We start from the raw sequence: 20176 nt of genomic DNA, 5'->3' as shown, positions 1-20176 counted from the left end.
TTACACAGGCAACGACGTATTACTGCTCTATAACAGGCTTATTACCGTGCTATAACACAGCCCCCCTCTCACACAGGCAACGACGTATTACTGCTCTATAACAGGCTTATTACCGTGCTATAACACAGCCCCCCTCTCTCACAGGCAACGACGTATTACTACTCTATAACAGGCTTATTACCGTGTTATAACACTGCCCCCCCCCCTCACAGGCAACGACGTATTACTACTCTATAACAGGCTTATTGCCGTGCTATAACACAGCCCCCCCCCTCTCACAGGCAACGACGTATTACTACTCTATAACGGGCTTATTACCGTGCTATAACACAGCCCCCCCCTCTCACAGGCAACGACGTATTACTACTCTATAACGGGCTTATTACCATGTTATAACACAGCCCCCCCCTCTCACAGGCAACGACGTATTACGACTCTATAACGGGCTTATTACCGTGCTATAACACAGCCCCCCCCTCTCACAAGCAACGATGTATTACGACTCTATAACATGCTTATTACCGTGCTATAACACAGCCCCCCCCTCTCACAGGCAACGACGTATTACTACTCTATAACGGGCTTATTACCGTGTTATAACACAGCCCCCCCCTCTCACAGGCAACGACGTATTACGACTCTATAACAGGCTTATTACCGTGCTATAACACAGCCCCCCCCCTCACAGGCAACGACGTATTACGACTCTATAACAGGCTTATTACCGTGTTATAACACAGCCCCCCCTCTCACAGGTAACGACGTATTACTACTCTATAACAGGCTTATTACCGTGTTATAACACAGCCCCCCTCTCACAGGTAACAACATATTACTACTCTATAACAGGCTTATTACCGTGTTATAACACAGCCCCCCCTCTTTCCAGATATCTGATTTTTCAGATTTAGCTCAAAATATATTTTTGTACCGATGCGCTGCATCACTTCCAGTCTCTATAGTGAAAACAACATCAGTAATTCAGTCTTCTTCTTCTTCATGTTTTACCTAAACTGTATATATATGATATGGATAGCATATAAGATGTCTTGTCAGTTTTCAGAGCAGACAGATGAACATGTGTAAGCCTATAGCAGACAAAGAGGTAGTCAGCTCCTAAAACACTAAATACTGAACAAATGTGTTTTTGGTACATTCTGTATTCTGAGTGCAGCGAGCACATCTGGCCAGAAAGAGAGAGAGAGAGAGAGAGAGAGAGAACGAAACGCATGGCTGGAAAGGACTATAATTCACCAATCTCTCCCTCCCTCCATCCATTCCTCCCAGCCTGCCAATGGTTGGTCCCAGAGATATATGATTCTCAGGTTGTGATTTATATTCTCCAAACAGGCAGTAAAAGGCAGTGGCTGTGTTAACAGAGCTGGCCACCAGCCAGGGCTTTAATGAGTGGGGCCTAGTCCAGTGGAGGGGGAGAGAAGCCAGGGGCTCACTTAGATTACATCCCCCTCCCCGGGGGACCCGCGGGGGGTGACTCACAGACACACTACCCCCTCTCTCTAACCCCCCTTTTCTAACCCCCATTTTTCTTTTTCCCTCCTCCATCTCTCCTTCTGCTCCAGACATACCACTTCTTTCTCTCTCTTCCCTCACGTCCCTCTCTTTTCTCCCTGTCCCCTGTCTTTCCGTCCTCTACTCCCTCCCTCTCTCTCAATAAACTCTCCCCCTCTCCCCTGTCTCCCTCTGTCTCTCCTTCTTCTCTCACCTACCCTCTTCACTCCCTCTCTCTCTCCTGTCTCCCCTCCCTCTCTCTCCTCCGTCTCTCCTCACTCTACCAGCATGACTTACTGCTACGCTCCACAGACCAGCCCTAGCCCAATTAAAACACACACACGTGCACATACACTCTCAGACACACACACACACACACACACACACACACACACACACACACACACACACACACACACACACACACACACACTCTGATCTAAAATTCATATTATCCTCCACTCTTGTGTGATTGAATGTGTTTCTAAATCATTTCCTCCCTGTGATTGGGTGTTTATCTGAGCCTGATTTGAACTGTGTGTGTGTGTGTGTGTGTGTGTGTGTGTGTGTGTGTGTGTGTGTGTGTGTGTGTGTGTGTGTGTGTGTGTGTGTGTGTGTGTGTGTGTGTCTGTGTGTGTGTGTGTGTGCTCCCACTAATCAGCAGGTTCCACTGCAGCTGACAGCAATCTCTCACATAATCATTTGTATAAAAGCAGGTCATCCTTTTTGCGGAGTTAATGAGAGTGATTTTCTCTTCGCGTACACACACACACACACACACACACACACACACACACACACACACACACACACACACACACACACACACACACACACACACACACACACACACACACACACACACACACACACACACACACACACACACACACAATATAATCCTTCCTCCTGCAGTTGGCTAAAAACTCTGGATAGCAGTGTACCTTAAACACAGATCTAGGATCCGCTTACCATACCCAAATCTTAATCAATAGGGTGGAGGACGCAAAACAGTACTGCCTTCAGATCAGTCACAGAGCTATAGACACTGAAGAACTGCCTTCAGATCAGTCACAGAGCTATAGACACTGAATAACTGCCTTCAGATCAGTCACAGAGCTATAGACACTGAAGAACTGCCTTCAGATCAGTCACAGCGCTATATACTCTGAAGAACTGCCTTCAGATCAGTCACAGAGCTATAGACACTGAATAACTGCCTTCAGATCAGTCACAGAGCTATAGACACTGAAGAACTGCCTTCAGATCAGTCACAGAGCTATAGACACTGAAGAACTGCCTTCAGATCAGTCACAGAGCTATAGACGCTTCAGATCAGTCACAGAGCTATAGACGCTTCAGATCAGTCACAGAGCTATAGACACTGAAGAACTGCCTTCAGATCAGTCACTGAGCTATAGACGCTTCAGATCAGTCACAGAGCTATAGACACTTCAGATCAGTCACAGAGCTATAGACACTGAAGAACTGCTGAAGGTCATCATTTTTTATGATGCATATATGCAGCTCATAAATTTCTGCTACTTAATGTGTGTGTGTGTGTGTCCGCACCTCATAAATTGCTGCTACTCAGTGCTTAGTGTATTAGACTAATGACTCTTTGTCTCGGTAGAAGAGAGGCTATGGACAGGAGTCTTTATTATACACAACACTATGGACAGGAGTCTTTATTATACACAACACTATGGACAGGATGCTTTATTATACACAACACTATGGACAGGAGTCTTTATTATACAGAACACTATGGACAGCAGTCTTTATTATACACAACACTATGGACAGGAGGCTTTATTATACACAACACTATGGACAGGAGGCTTTATTATACACAACACTATGGACAGGAGGCTTTATTATACACAACACTATGGACAGGAGGCTTTATTATACAGAACACTATGGACAGGAGGCTTTATTATACAGAACACTATGGACAACAGTCTTTATTATACACAACACTATGGACAGGAGGCTTTATTATACACAACACTATGGACAGGAGGCTTTATTATACAGAACACTATGGACAGGAGGCTTTATTATACACAACACTATGGACAGGAGGCTTTATTATACACAACACTATGGACAGGAGGCTTTATTATACACAACACTATGGACAGGAGGCTTTATTATACACAACACTATGGACAGGAGGCTTTATTATACACAACACTATGGACAGGAGGCTTTATTATACACAACACAATGGACAGGAGGCTTTATTGTACAGAACACTATGGACAGGAGGCTTTATTATACACAACACTATGGACAGGAGGCTTTATTATACACAACACTATGGACAGGAGGCTTTATTATACACAACACTATGGACAGGAGTCTTTATTATACAGAACACTATGGACAGCAGTCTTTATTATACACAACACTATGGACAGGAGGCTTTATTATACACAACACTATGGACAGGAGGCTTTATTATACACAACACTATGGACAGGAGGCTTTATTATATACAACACTATGGACAGGAGGCTTTATTATACAGAACACTATGGACAGGAGGCTTTATTATACAGAACACTATGGACAGGAGGCTTTATTATACACAACACTATGGACAGGAGGCTTTATTATACACAACACTATGGACAGCAGTCTTTATTATACACAACACTATGGACATCAGTCTTTATTATACATAACACTATGGACAGGAGGCTTTATTATACACAACACTATGGACAGGAGGCTTTATTATACACAACACTATGGACAGGAGGCTTTATTATACACAACACTATGGACAGGAGGCTTTTTTATACACAACACTATGGACAGGAGTCTTTATTATACAGAACACTATGGACAGGAGGCTTTTTTATACACAACACTATGGACAGGAGTCTTTATTATACAGAACACTATGGACAGGAGGCTTTATTATACAGAACACTATGGACAGGAGTCTTTATTATACAGAACACTATGGACAGGAGGCATTATGATACACAGCACTATGGACAGGAGGCTTTATTATACACAACACTATGGACAGGAGTCTTTATTATACAGAACACTATGGGCAGGAGGCTTTATTATACACAACACTATGGACAGGAGGCTTTATTATACACAACACTATGGACAGGAGGCTTTATTATACACAACACTATGGACAGGAGGCTTTATTATACACAACACTATGGACAGGAGGCATTATGATACACAGCACTATGGACAGGAGGCTTTATTATACACAACACTATGGACAGGAGGCATTATGATACACAACACTATGGACAGGAGGCTTTATTATACACAACACTATGGACAGGAGTCTTTATTATACACAACACTATGGACAGGAGGCTTTATTATACACAACACTATGGACAGGAGGCATTATGATACACAGCACTATGGACAGGAGGCTTTATTATACACAACACTATGGACAGGAGTCTTTATTATACAGAACACTATGGACAGGAGGCTTTATTATACACAACACTATGGACAGGAGGCTTTATAATACACAACACTATGGAAAGGAGGCTTTATTATACACAACACTATGGACAGGAGGCTTTATTATACAGAACACTATGGACAGGAGGCTTTATTATACAGAACACTATGGACAGGAGTCTTTATTATACACAACACTATGGACAGGAGGCTTTATTATACACAACACTATGGACAGGAGGCTTTATTATACACAACACTATGGACAGGAGGCTTTATTATACAGAACACTATGGACAGGAGGCTTTATTATACACAACACTATGGACAGGAGGCTTTATTATACACAACACTATGGACAGGAGGCTTTATTATACACAACACTATGGACAGGAGTCTTTATTATACAGAACACTATGGACAGCAGTCTTTATTATACACAACACTATGGACAGGAGGCTTTATTATACACAACACTATGGACAGGAGGCTTTATTATACACAACACTATGGACAGGAGGCTTTATTATACACAACATTATGGACAGGAGGCTTTATTATACAGAACACTATGGACAGGAGGCTTTATTATACACAACACTATGGACAGGAGGCTTTATTATACACAACACTATGGACAGGAGGCTTTATTATACACAACACTATGGACAGGAGGCTTTATTATACACAACACTATGGACAGGAGGCATTATGATACACAGCACTATGGACAGGAGGCTTTATTATACACAACACTATGGACAGGAGGCATTATGATACACAACACTATGGACAGGAGGCTTTATTATACACAACACTATGGACAGGAGTCTTTATTATACACAACACTATGGACAGGAGGCTTTATTATACACAACACTATGGACAGGAGGCATTATGATACACAGCACTATGGACAGGAGGCTTTATTATACACAACACTATGGACAGGAGTCTTTATTATACAGAACACTATGGACAGGAGGCTTTATTATACACAACACTATGGACAGGAGGCTTTATAATACACAACACTATGGAAAGGAGGCTTTATTATACACAACACTATGGACAGGAGGCTTTATTATACAGAACACTATGGACAGGAGGCTTTATTATACAGAACACTATGGACAGGAGTCTTTATTATACACAACACTATGGACAGGAGGCTTTATTATACACAACACTATGGACAGGAGGCTTTATTATACACAACACTATGGACAGGAGGCTTTATTATACAGAACACTATGGACAGGAGGCTTTATTATACACAACACTATGGACAGGAGGCTTTATTATACACAACACTATGGACAGGAGGCTTTATTATACACAACACTATGGACAGGAGTCTTTATTATACAGAACACTATGGACAGCAGTCTTTATTATACACAACACTATGGACAGGAGGCTTTATTATACACAACACTATGGACAGGAGGCTTTATTATACACAACACTATGGACAGGAGGCTTTATTATACACAACATTATGGACAGGAGGCTTTATTATACAGAACACTATGGACAGGAGGCTTTATTATACACAACACTATGGACAGGAGGCTTTATTATACACAACACTATGGACAGGAGGCTTTATTATACACAACACTATGGACAGCAGTCTTTATTATACACAACACTATGGACATCAGTCTTTATTATACATAACACTATGGACATGATGCTTTATTATACACAACACTATGGACAGGAGGCTTCATTATACACAACACTATGGACAGGAGGCTTTATTATACACAACACTATGGACAGGAGGCTTTTTTATACACAACACTATGGACAGGAGTCTTTATTATACAGAACACTATGGACAGGAGGCTTTATTATACAGAACACTATGGACAGGAGGCTTTATTATACAGAACACTATGGACAGGAGTCTTTATTATACAGAACACTATGGACAGGAGGCTTTATTATACACAACACTATGGACAGGATGCTTTATTATACAGAACACTATGGACAGGAGGCTTTATTATACAGAACACTATGGACAGAAGTCTTTATTATACACAACACTATGGACAGGAGTCTTTATTATACACAACACTATGGACAGGAGGCTTTATTATACACAACACTATGGACAGGAGGCTTTATTATACACAACACTATGGACAGGAGGCTTTATTACACAGAACACTATGGACAGGAGGCTTTATTATACAGAACACTATGGACAGGAGGCTTTATTATGCACAACACTATGGACAGGAGGCTTTATTATACAGAACACTATGGACAGGAGGCTTTATTATACAGAACACTATGGACAGGAGTCTTTATTATACACAACACTATGGACAGGAGTCTTTATTATACACAACACTATGGACAGGAGGCTTTATTATACACAACACTATGGACATGAGGCTTTATTATACACAACACTATGGACAGGAGGCTTTATTACACAGAACACTATGGACAGGAGGCTTTATTATACAGAACACTATGGACAGGAGGCTTTATTATGCACAACACTATGGACAGGAGTCTTTATTATACACAACACTATGGACAGGAGGCATTATGATACACAACACTATGGACAGGAGGCTTTATTATACACAACACTATGGACAGGAGTCTTTATTATACACAACACTATGGACAGGAGGCTTTATTATACACAACACTATGGACAGGAGGCATTATGATACACAGCACTATGGACAGGAGGCTTTATTATACACAACACTATGGACAGGAGTCTTTATTATACAGAACACTATGGACAGGAGGCTTTATTATACACAACACTATGGACAGGAGGCTTTATTATACACAACACTATGGAAAGGAGGCTTTATTATACACAACACTATGGACAGGAGGCTTTATTATACAGAACACTATGGACAGGAGGCTTTATTATACAGAACACTATGGACAACAGTCTTTATTATACACAACACTATGGACAGGAGGCTTTATTATACACAACACTATGGACAGGAGGCTTTTTTATACACAACACTATGGACAGGAGGCTTTATTATACACAACACTATGGACAGGAGGCTTTATTATACACAACACAATGGACAGGAGGCTTTATTATACAGAACACTATGGACAGGAGGCTTTATTATACACAACACTATGGACAGGAGGCTTTATTATACACAACACTATGGACAGGAGGCTTTATTATACACAACACTATGGACAGGAGTCTTTATTATACAGAACACTATGGACAGCAGTCTTTATTATACACAACACTATGGACAGGAGGCTTTATTATACACAACACTATGGACAGGAGGCTTTATTATACACAACACTATGGACAGGAGGCTTTATTATACACAACATTATGGACAGGAGGCTTTATTATACAGAACACTATGGACAGGAGGCTTTATTATACAGAACACTATGGACAGGAGGCTTTATTATACACAACACTATGGACAGGAGGCTTTATTATACACAACACTATGGACAGCAGTCTTTATTATACACAACACTATGGACATCAGTCTTTATTATACATAACACTATGGACATGAGGCTTTATTATACACAACACTATGGACAGGAGGCTTCATTATACACAACACTATGGACAGGAGGCTTTATTATACACAACACTATGGACAGGAGGCTTTTTTATACACAACACTATGGACAGGAGTCTTTATTATACAGAACACTATGGACAGGAGGCTTTATTGTACAGAACACTATGGACAGGAGGCTTTATTATACAGAACACTATGGACAGGAGTCTTTATTATACAGAACACTATGGACAGGAGGCTTTATTATACACAACACTATGGACAGGATGCTTTATTATACAGAACACTATGGACAGGAGGCTTTATTATACAGAACACTATGGACAGGAGTCTTTATTATACACAACACTATGGACAGGAGTCTTTATTATACACAACACTATGGACAGGAGGCTTTATTATACACAACACTATGGACAGGAGGCTTTATTATACACAACACTATGGACAGGAGGCTTTATTACACAGAACACTATGGACAGGAGGCTTTATTATACAGAACACTATGGACAGGAGGCTTTATTATGCACAACACTATGGACAGGATGCTTTATTATACAGAACACTATGGACAGGAGGCTTTATTATACAGAACACTATGGACAGGAGTCTTTATTATACACAACACTATGGACAGGAGTCTTTATTATACACAACACTATGGACAGGAGGCTTTATTATACACAACACTATGGACAGGAGGCTTTATTATACACAACACTATGGACAGGAGGCTTTATTACACAGAACACTATGGACAGGAGGCTTTATTATACAGAACACTATGGACAGGAGGCTTTATTATGCACAACACTATGGACAGGAGTCTTTATTATACAGAACACTATGGACAGGAGGCTTTATTATACAGAACACTATGGACAGGAGTCTTTATTATACACAACACTATGGACAGGAGACTTTATTATACACAACACTATGGACAGGAGTCTTTATTATACAGAACACTAAGGACAGGAGTCTTTATTATACACAACACTATGGACAGGTGTCTTTATTATACACAACACTATGGACAGGAGTCTTTATTATACACAACACTATGGACAGGAGGCTTTATTATACACTACACTATGGACAGGAGGCTTTATTATACACAACACTATAGACAGGAGGCTTTATTATACACAACACTATGGACAGGAGGCTTTATTATACACAACACTATGGACAGGAGGCTTTATTATACACAACACTATGGACAGGAGGCTTTATTATACACAACACTATGGACAGGAGGCTTTATTACACAGAACACTATGGACAGGAGGCTTTATTATACAGAACACTATGGACAGGAGGCTTTATTATGCACAACACTATGGACAGGATGCTTTATTATACAGAACACTATGGACAGGAGGCTTTATTATACAGAACACTATGGACAGGAGTCTTTATTATACACAACACTATGGACAGGAGGCTTTATTATACACAACACTATGGACAGGAGGCTTTATTATACACAACACTATGGACAGGAGGCTTTATTACACAGAACACTATGGACAGGAGGCTTTATTATACAGAACACTATGGACAGGAGGCTTTATTATGCACAACACTATGGACAGGAGTCTTTATTATACAGAACACTATGGACAGGAGGCTTTATTATACAGAACACTATGGACAGGAGTCTTTATTATACACAACACTATGGACAGGAGACTTTATTATACACAACACTATGGACAGGAGTCTTTATTATACAGAACACTAAGGACAGGAGTCTTTATTATACACAACACTATGGACAGGTGTCTTTATTATACACAACACTATGGACAGGAGTCTTTATTATACACAACACTATGGACAGGAGGCTTTATTATACACTACACTATGGACAGGAGGCTTTATTATACACAACACTATAGACAGGAGGCTTTATTATACACAACACTATGGACAGGAGGCTTTATTATACACAACACTATGGACAGGAGGCTTTATTATACACAACACTATGGACAGGAGGCTTTATTATACACAACACTATGGACAGGAGGCTTTATTATACACAACACTATGGACAGGAGGCTTTATTATACACAACACTATGGACAGCAGTCTTTATTATACACAACACTATGGACATCAGTCTTTATTATACATAACACTATGGACATGAGGCTTTATTATACACAACACTATGGACAGGAGGCTTCATTATACACAACACTATGGACAGGAGGCTTTATTATACACAACACTATGGACAGGAGGCTTTATTATACACAACACTATGGACAGGAGGCTTTTTTATACACAACACTATGGACAGGAGTCTTTATTATACAGAACACTATGGACAGGAGGCTTTATTGTACAGAACACTATGGACAGGAGGCTTTATTATACAGAACACTATGGACAGGAGTCTTTATTATACAGAACACTATGGACAGGAGGCTTTATTATACACAACACTATGGACAGGATGCTTTATTATACAGAACACTATGGACAGGAGGCTTTATTATACAGAACACTATGGACAGGAGTCTTTATTATACACAACACTATGGACAGGAGTCTTTATTATACACAACACTATGGACAGGAGGCTTTATTATACACAACACTATGGACAGGAGGCTTTATTATACACAACACTATGGACAGGAGGCTTTATTACACAGAACACTATGGACAGGAGGCTTTATTATACAGAACACTATGGACAGGAGGCTTTATTATGCACAACACTATGGACAGGATGCTTTATTATACAGAACACTATGGACAGGAGGCTTTATTATACAGAACACTATGGACAGGAGTCTTTATTATACACAACACTATGGACAGGAGTCTTTATTATACACAACACTATGGACAGGAGGCTTTATTATACACAACACTATGGACAGGAGGCTTTATTATACACAACACTATGGACAGGAGGCTTTATTACACAGAACACTATGGACAGGAGGCTTTATTATACAGAACACTATGGACAGGAGGCTTTATTATGCACAACACTATGGACAGGAGTCTTTATTATACAGAACACTATGGACAGGAGGCTTTATTATACAGAACACTATGGACAGGAGTCTTTATTATACACAACACTATGGACAGGAGACTTTATTATACACAACACTATGGACAGGAGTCTTTATTATACAGAACACTAAGGACAGGAGTCTTTATTATACACAACACTATGGACAGGTGTCTTTATTATACACAACACTATGGACAGGAGTCTTTATTATACACAACACTATGGACAGGAGGCTTTATTATACACTACACTATGGACAGGAGGCTTTATTATACACAACACTATAGACAGGAGGCTTTATTATACACAACACTATGGACAGGAGGCTTTATTATACACAACACTATGGACAGGAGGCTTTATTATACACAACACTATGGACAGGAGGCTTTATTATACACAACACTATGGACAGGAGGCTTTATTATACACAACACTATGGACAGGAGGCTTTGTTATACAGAACACTAAATGGTTTATTCCCATCACATCTTTCCTATCTATAAACAATCAATCATGATCATAATATGATGAAGATCTCAGTACCTTTGGGCAAGTTTACAATTTCAGAGTCAGGAGTAAACGGTTTATGTCTTTTGAAATCATCTGCAAGCCATTTGTTAGCTGGGAGTACCGATGATGGGCAGATTATGAATGAATTTGTGTGTCATACTTCCTGTTGTCTTTCAAGTCATCTTAAATAGATAGACCAATATAAATGTGAATAGTATATCACATTTCTCAATGGGTAGTTAGTACTGTGTTAGTACTGTTACACTGTCACCCAGAGACACTGAAGAACCACAGTGAATAGGAGAGCGAGAGAGGGAGAGGGAGAGGGGGGGCGAGAGCAGGGAGGATATAGAGGGAGAGGAGGGAGAGAGCAGGGAGGATAGAGAGAGAGAGAGCAGGGAGAATAGAGAGAGGGAGAGAGCAGGGAGGATAGAGAGGGAGAGAGCAGGGAGGATAGGGAGAGAGCAGGGAGGATAGAGAGAGGGAGAGAGCAGGGAGGATAGAGAGGGAGAGGAGGGAGAGAGCAGGGAGGATATAGAGAGGGAGAGAGCAGGGAGGATAGGGAGAGAGCAGGGAGGATAGAGAGAGGGAGAGAGCAGGGAGGATAGAGAGGGAGAGGAGGGAGAGAGCAGGGAGGATAGAGAGGGAGAGAGAGCAGGGAGGATAGAGAGAGGGAGAGAGCAGGGATGATAGATAGAGGAGAGCGGGACAGGGAGAGGAGGGTAAGAGCAGGGAGGATAATAAGAGGGGGAGAGATCAGGGAGGATATAAAGAGGGAGAGAGCAGGCAGGATGGAAAGCTGGGAGGATAGAGAGAGGGAGAGAGCACGGAGGATAGAGACAGGGAGAGAGCAGGGACGATAGAGTGGAGAGCGAGAGAGGGAGAGGAGGGAGAGAGCAGGGAGGATATAAAGAGGGAGAAAGCAGGGAGGATAGAGAGATAGAGAGAGCAGGGAGGACAGAGAGAGGGAGAGCGCAGGGAGGATAGAGGGAGAGAGCAGAGAGGATAGAGAGAGAGGGAGAGAGCAGGGAGAGGGAGAGATAGAGAGAGCAGGGAGGATAGAGAGAGGAAGAGAGCAGAGAGGATAGAGAGAGAGGGAGGGTGCAGGGAAGATAGAGAGAGGGAGAGAGCAGAGAGGATAGAGGGAGAGAGAGGGAGAGAGCAGAGAGGATAGAGGGAGAGAGAGGGAGAGAGCATGGAGAATATAGAGAGAGGGAGAGAGCAAGCACGTTTAAAGGCGGCTGGTTTGGGCCTGTTATGTCTGATTGTGATTTTCCTCCATTTTGGCTTTGGTCCAGTCTGGGAACGTAGCCCAGAGAGAAGAGGGGGGCTGTAAGGGTAGGGAGGGAGGGAGAGACGCTGTGTGTATGAAGGGCAGAGTGCCCAGTTTACCAGCATGAAGGAAACAATATGGCTTCAGTTTCCTTTGCTCAGCCACTCTTCTTATTCTGTGTGTCTGTGTGTCTCTGTGTGTCTCTGTGTGTGTGTGTGTGTGTGTGTGTGTGTGTGTGTGTGTGTGTGTGTGTGTGTGTGTGTGTGTGTGTGTGTGTGTGTGTGTGTGTGTGTGTGTGTGTGCGTGTGTGTGCGTGTCTGTGCGTGTCTGTGCGTGTCTGTGTGTCTGTGTGTCTGTGTGTCTGTGTGTCTGTGTGTCTGTGTGTCTGTGTGTCTGTGTGTCCGTGTGTGCGTGCGTGTGTGTGCGTTTGCAGTGTGTCTGAGCGAATATGTGTGTTGCGTGTGTCTGGCCTGTTTGCCAGTCTGTGCTCCAGATGCGTAGAAACACTATTGTGTAGAGACACATTTAATGGTTGAAGGGGACATTTCTGTGGATTTCCTGCTAGCAGAATGGAAGCTCCACACTCTCTCAATTCAATTCAATTCAAAGGGGCTTTATTGGCCTGGGAAACATGTCTCTCTCTCCATCACTCTCTCTCCTCTCCGCTCTTTAGCACAGGATGGAATCTCTACTTCTGTCTCATCTGCAATGTAGGCCTGAATATGGAGGAAATTAGCAGGAAGCAGTTCAAACAAAAACAGTGTTTCTGTCAATGAGCAACATTTGCATATGTCTCATCCAATTTCTGCATTCAGGCCAATTCTTTCTTGCTGACATTGTCTTGTGAACCCCTCTGATTTTGCCTTAGTTTCATTGTCATATCAAATAGCTTGTTAAATGGTGGTCTTGTAAAATGCCCCCCTCTCTTTCCCCTTCCTCTTCTCCATCTGTTAAGTCAATGAGCTCTATTGCCATCTTCATTCAATATCTCACATTGCCAAAGTGCGATCACATAACTCTCTTTTTTTTCTCTCTCTCTCTCTCTCTCTCTCTCTCTCTCTCTCTCTCTCTCTCTCTCTCTCTCTCTCTCTCTCTCTCAGGTAAGAGGAGGTATAAGCGTCATGAGGTGGAACAGATCCACGGTGAGGTCAGGAGGATGTGTTCTCTCAACAATGTGCTCAACAGTCAGAGGAGTTTTGAGCACGTGCAGAAGATCTTGCGCGTGAAGCGTCTCCAGCGCCAGGCTAAGACTGGCAACAACGTCGTCAAGAGGCGACCTGGTCGCCCCCGGAAACACCCTATTGATGAATCTGAACCCACCAGTTATGGGAGGGATGAAGGGAGGGGCTTCGGGATGCCAGTGTTGGAGAGGTGTGTGGACCTACCGGGTAGGCGGAGCTTAAGACCAAGTCCCATCCCCCAGCCTCTGGAGTTTTCCAATCACGACTCTATCTCAGTGGCCATTGAGACGGTGGTGCACCGAGCACGCTCTCTGGCGCCCCCACCGGTCAGAGGAAGGAAACGCAGGGGGAGGTGCAGGAGAGAGGAGGGAGGGGATATGGCCTTCCACTAGCCAAACAGACAGCATCACAGTTGCAGATAGATAGATTAGCTCTGGCCTATCAGAGAGCTGGTGAGAGGAGCCAACACTGGCCAAATGCTGCATTCAAAACCAAGTGGGAAGGTAGGATTTACCACATACGACTGGAAAAATCCACGCGAACGCCTCTCCAACTGGTAATTACTAGTGGGAAACGCAACTATCATCCCTGTGCTCTGACTTCTCCCACATGTTGACCTCTGACGTCACCTAATAAGGAAATTACCTCGATAACACCATTTTCAGCAGATAAATGCAACAACAAAACATTCTTTATAAAAAGCTATAGTTTTAACACTAGAATTTGTTTACAAGCACGATAGCGGTACTTTTAGTTCATGGTTAACGAAGCTTGTTGGCCATTAGTCAATCGGCGTTTCTCAACGAGTTCGAAGCATGTAAATGCATCCAACTGGTAATATCCACTTTACAACTGGGTAATTACCACCTTCCCACTTGGTGATGAACACAGCAATAGCAGCCAAACAGACTGCAATGCTGGGACCACCTCTGTGCACTTTGACCTATTGGCCTGTCTGTTTCTCTTCTATGATTGGATATAAGGAGAGTGACTGCAGTAGGTCTCTATGAAGGAACATTAGGAGAGGAGTAGTGTTTAACTCTGAACGAGTTAGGATTGGGGGAGTGTTGCACTCTGAATGAGAGTGCCACTGAGGATGAACAGTGACTCTTATCATACATGTATGTGATACAATGATGCGTACCGTCTTATAATATGATACTGTATGGTACTTTATGCTACAATATCTGATACTATATGGCACTCTTTGATAAGATACTGTATGATACTATGGTACTATACAGTATGAAATACTATGGTACTTTATGATACTCTTTATCTGAATGTGGCACTAGCCACGTCTTTACCAGCAGACTGGGGGTGGTGATTGGTTAATATGATACTTTTTTTGCCTTCTCTAATGAAGCTAGTTAATGACGACCTACCTTACCCCACTCACCCTTTTATCCCTCACACCTCAGACCCACAGGATCTAAGACCAGTAACTCACCCTACCCACTAACCCTTGTCCTCACCCCTAGCCCCTCTACACCCTCTCTACTCCCCCTGCCCTGTCCTGGGCATGGATACTTTAAAGGCAATATGTTGGACTGAGCTTCCCTGGCTGTAGGTCTCTACAGCTATGGTCTAACTGTACATAGGAGCATCCTCCACTTTCAACCGCCTTTTACCGTGGGGAAAACAGCCTATCTACATGTACTGGCTTATATCAAATAGAAGTGTTGTACAATAGACCATAAACGTTGGGATTGTTGTTTTATTACCAAAAATAGATCTGGATGTGACTCAAGACCTGTTTGTTCTCAGACTGAAGGAACCACATGTATTCATTCATTTATTTTGTGTATGAGAAGGCCATCACACACATGGAAATATCAGGCGTGTTTGACGAAACCTTGGTTTTAATGCACTATATAAACATACGCTTACATTTAATCAAAGTCAGAACTTACATGCTTGTTCTAGCCTTACGGTTTGGCCTTGACTTCAATGGTGAATATCCATTCAGAAACATGTGCATTAATTTAATCAATTTGAATATGCAGGACGCTCAGCCAATGGTGTCAAACCTAAGCCCAAGTCTGAGATTTGATTGGACAGTGAAGCTGGAGGAGGGTTAATGACAAGTGCTTTGTAGTGAGTGTGTGGTACTCTAAAGATTGTGTCTGAGTAGTGGTCGAAAAATAACATCACACAAAATGTAAAGATTGGAATAGGTTAACCAAAGTCTCAGAGATATGTGTGTTTCACAGACTTGTCAGGTGTGGGGTTGTCAGCATTCTCAATCTGCAGTTAAACACACCAGCTAGCTATCATGTCTTCAGTGTTTCAGAAAATACCAGTGGGTCAGTATTTCATTGGGGACGTGTAAATGTAATGTAAACTTGGGAAGCCTCTCCTCTCTCTGTGAGGGTCTGTGAGGGTCTTCTCTGTGAGGGTCTTCTCAGCTCCAGCACTTCTGCATGTGCCTTATGTTTGTTTCTTAAACCATCACATCTCATTTTGGGGGAATTCAAAATGGCGGAGAAGTTACTGCGATTGAAACCACGTACTTATGATTGTGCATTTACGACACGTGTGTCTTAGCAACCACAACGCGGGCACTACCTGTGTCCCTTTGCAGCCATACGTACAACAGGCCTGATTCCATTTCAGTTCCAAGCCCCTTGTGCTCACCCTGGCTCTTTGGAGTGAACAGATGTGAAAAGGCTCGGTTAAGCACTATGGGAACGAAAAATGGATCCATCACGTACACTATTACACACATCCAGTCCTTTCATATCTGAGCGCTGTGAGCAACAGAGGTGGAAAGGGGCCCTGAACTTAAATGGAACCAGGCCCCAGGCTGTGGACAGGCTGTGCCAGGGGAGTTGTATTGGGAACCATGCTGTCTTACGTAGTTGCTATGCATCAGGTCTGGCCTGGGCTGTCTGAGGAATCCACCCTTCCACAAAGACAAATAAGTGTCTTATTTACCCAATAAAACATGAAGTAATTTAACCAGAAGTGTGAATAATATCAGTAATAATTTGTAAAGCGTTGTGCAGAAAGTGACTATCATTTCATGTCAACTTTAGTGGCTGCAGCTCCCTGCAGTGCTGCCTTAATCAGAAGTCAAGCTCCAGTACTGAAGTGTTTGAATGTTGTAAATAGTGTCTGTTTTGTTGTGTTCTGTTGTGTTCTGCCTGCATGGATACAAACTGGGCTCAGTTACGTACACTGGGATAGCCTAAACCTAAACTTATCTTAGACCACAGACCTATCTTAGACCACAGACCTATCTTAGACCACAGACCTATCTTAGACCACATTAGAGCCAGCAAGACCCCATAAGTCAGTCCCTATCCATCCATCAATTAGAATGTTCGTCAAACAATCATCGCACGGTTGAGATCCCAGGGCCTGTGCCAGCCTAAGATAGTGTCTCTCATTGCACTTCAGCTAAGACCAAGAACCCTCATCGGCTAGCAGCTATACTCCCCTGAGCCAATGGGTGCCTAGTGCAGCAATGTGTGCGTGTGTGTTGGACGTGCTCAGAGGGCATTACCAAAAATACACCTGTCCTTGTCAGTGTGTGTGTCAGATCACACACTGCGCAGAGACTGAGCCTGAACTGGATCTCATAACCAAACTACACCTTTCACAGGAGTCCTGGATATCTCTAAACCTTTCTAGCGTCTGAGTGTGGTCTAGATGTAATCTAGGATTGGTCTAAGGAATCTAGATGTAGTCTAGGATTGGTCTAAGGAATCTAGATGTAGTCTAGGATTGGTCTAAGGAATCTAGATGTAGTCTAGGATTGGTCTAAGGAATCTAGATGCAGTCTAGGATTGGTCTAAGGAATCTAGATGTAGTCTAGGATTGGTCTAAGGAATCTAGATGTAGTCTAGGATTGGTCTAAGGAATCTAGATGTAGTCTAGGATTGGTCTAAGGAATCTAGATGCAGTCTAGGATTGGTCTAAGGAATCTAGATGTAGTCTAGGATTGGTCTAAGGAATCTAGATGCAGTCTAGGATTGGTCTAAGGAATCTAGATGTAGTCTAGGATTGGTCTAAGGAATCTAGATGCAGTCTAGGATTGGTCTAAGGAATCTAGATGTGGTTTAAGGGGTCTATAGGCTTGGCAGCTCAATATTCCATGGCCGGTCTCTGATGTTTGAGTTAAAGCCACTAGGATCTGTCTGTTTCTCTCTCTACCAGCCGATGTTCCGGTGCCTTCTACAGCTGACTAGTATTGTCCCGATCCTCTGCTTTAACGCTACACAAGACCCACCGCGTGGTCCAGTACAGTCCCGTATGGTCAAGTTGGGTTTTGCGGTCTTTTGTTATGTACTGGGTTCTGTATTCACTCTGGTCCAACTGTATGACTGGTATGACTCCAGGTAGAAGTTTACCCAACCCTAAATCCTAATCTTCACCATCAGGGGGACGAAGGAACATCTGGTCCTGGATCAGTGGTTAGGGAAGACCTCTACCTCTACACTGAGACCAGTCTGACCAGTCCAGGACAGCCACTGGAGCTGAATCATACTGCATGCGTCTCAAATCACAGCCTACATAGTGTACTACTACAGAACCTGTTCAAACGCAGTGTGCTGGTATGGAGTCATTTGAGAAGCAGCCAGTCTCTACTAATATGTGTAGTCGTTAACATATATGTTATGTTTCCAAGCTTTAATGTTGTTCAACGCTGAACATGCAGATGAAGCGTCGATGAGGAAACCAATAAATGTACTTTGCAAGAGCACAAAGTGAGCTCTTAACTGTGTTGGCATATTTGAGTTTGTATACATAGTGTATTTGGACCTTTTTCCTAGAGTGGGTTTTCCTTTTTTTGCATGCTCCACTTGATTGTATGCATTAAGATTTTAGACAAGCAGAGAAGTTGACTTTCAGTTGCATTTGGAGCAAGACTTGTACATTGTTTGATATGTTTGTTTTTGTAATGGATTTGTAATTCATAAAGCATTTTTGTACATTGTATGAATATTAAAAATGGCAAATATTTGACATGTAGACATAAGTAAATACTTAGATGCTCATGCATATGCATATATCCTTCTTAGTATGTATGTGTAAATGTACACATATTTTGTATTTGCCTTCACTCATATACAGATATATGTCAAATGCACATATACATGCAATATACTGTATATGTATAGCCATGTCTGCTGGCATGCTTCTGGTCATGTTCACTTATCATGATCTTGTAGTCTTTATTTTCAGTTTTTTTTCCTCTTTTCTCTGAGGAAAAGCTCGTTCTTTTGCTACCGTTTTCCTGGCTGGCCGCATTGGGCACTTATTAAGATGAAATTGAACTTGTTCATGTTATTCATTGTGTGAAATAATAAATGAGTTTATTGAAAGCTGATGATGTCATTGCTGTGTTTTTTTGTTCTTCGACCTTTCCTTGAGGTAACCTTCCACATGGAGACATGGGTTTTGTCCCAATTGGCACCTTATTTCCTATATAGTGCACTACTTTTGACCAGTGCTCTGGTCAAAAGTAGTGCACTATATAGGGAATAGGATGCCATTTGGAACTACCCCATGCTGTAACCTTCATCAGGGAGAATGGAACATTCTTCAGAAATCTTAATGCCATACAGGAAAGTGTTATTATGCGCCAGATTATACAACGGATAGTTCTGGTCCCGGATGCTGA

At 42.2% G+C, this 20176-nt stretch overlaps 1 protein-coding gene across 1 annotated transcript in view; it reads left to right on the top strand.

Moving 5' to 3' along the window:
- The window catches only part of LOC129853682 (SET-binding protein-like), a 63221-nt gene extending 43339 nt beyond the window's left edge, over positions 1 to 19882 (top strand). The window contains exon 6 of the mRNA XM_055920004.1: positions 14467 to 19882. Within this exon, the coding sequence (XP_055775979.1) occupies positions 14467 to 14939 (473 nt within the window). The 3' untranslated portion in view covers positions 14940 to 19882. The remainder of the gene's footprint in view (positions 1 to 14466) is intronic.
- The last annotated feature ends 294 nt before the right edge of the window (positions 19883 to 20176 follow it).

The sequence above is a fragment of the Salvelinus fontinalis genome, chromosome 4, assembly GCF_029448725.1.
Source record: "Salvelinus fontinalis isolate EN_2023a chromosome 4, ASM2944872v1, whole genome shotgun sequence".
In the NCBI taxonomy this organism is placed as follows: Eukaryota; Metazoa; Chordata; class Actinopteri; order Salmoniformes; family Salmonidae; genus Salvelinus; species Salvelinus fontinalis.
The sequence above is the reverse complement of the archived record's forward strand: the minus strand, read 5'-3'. Positions and strand labels throughout refer to the sequence as shown.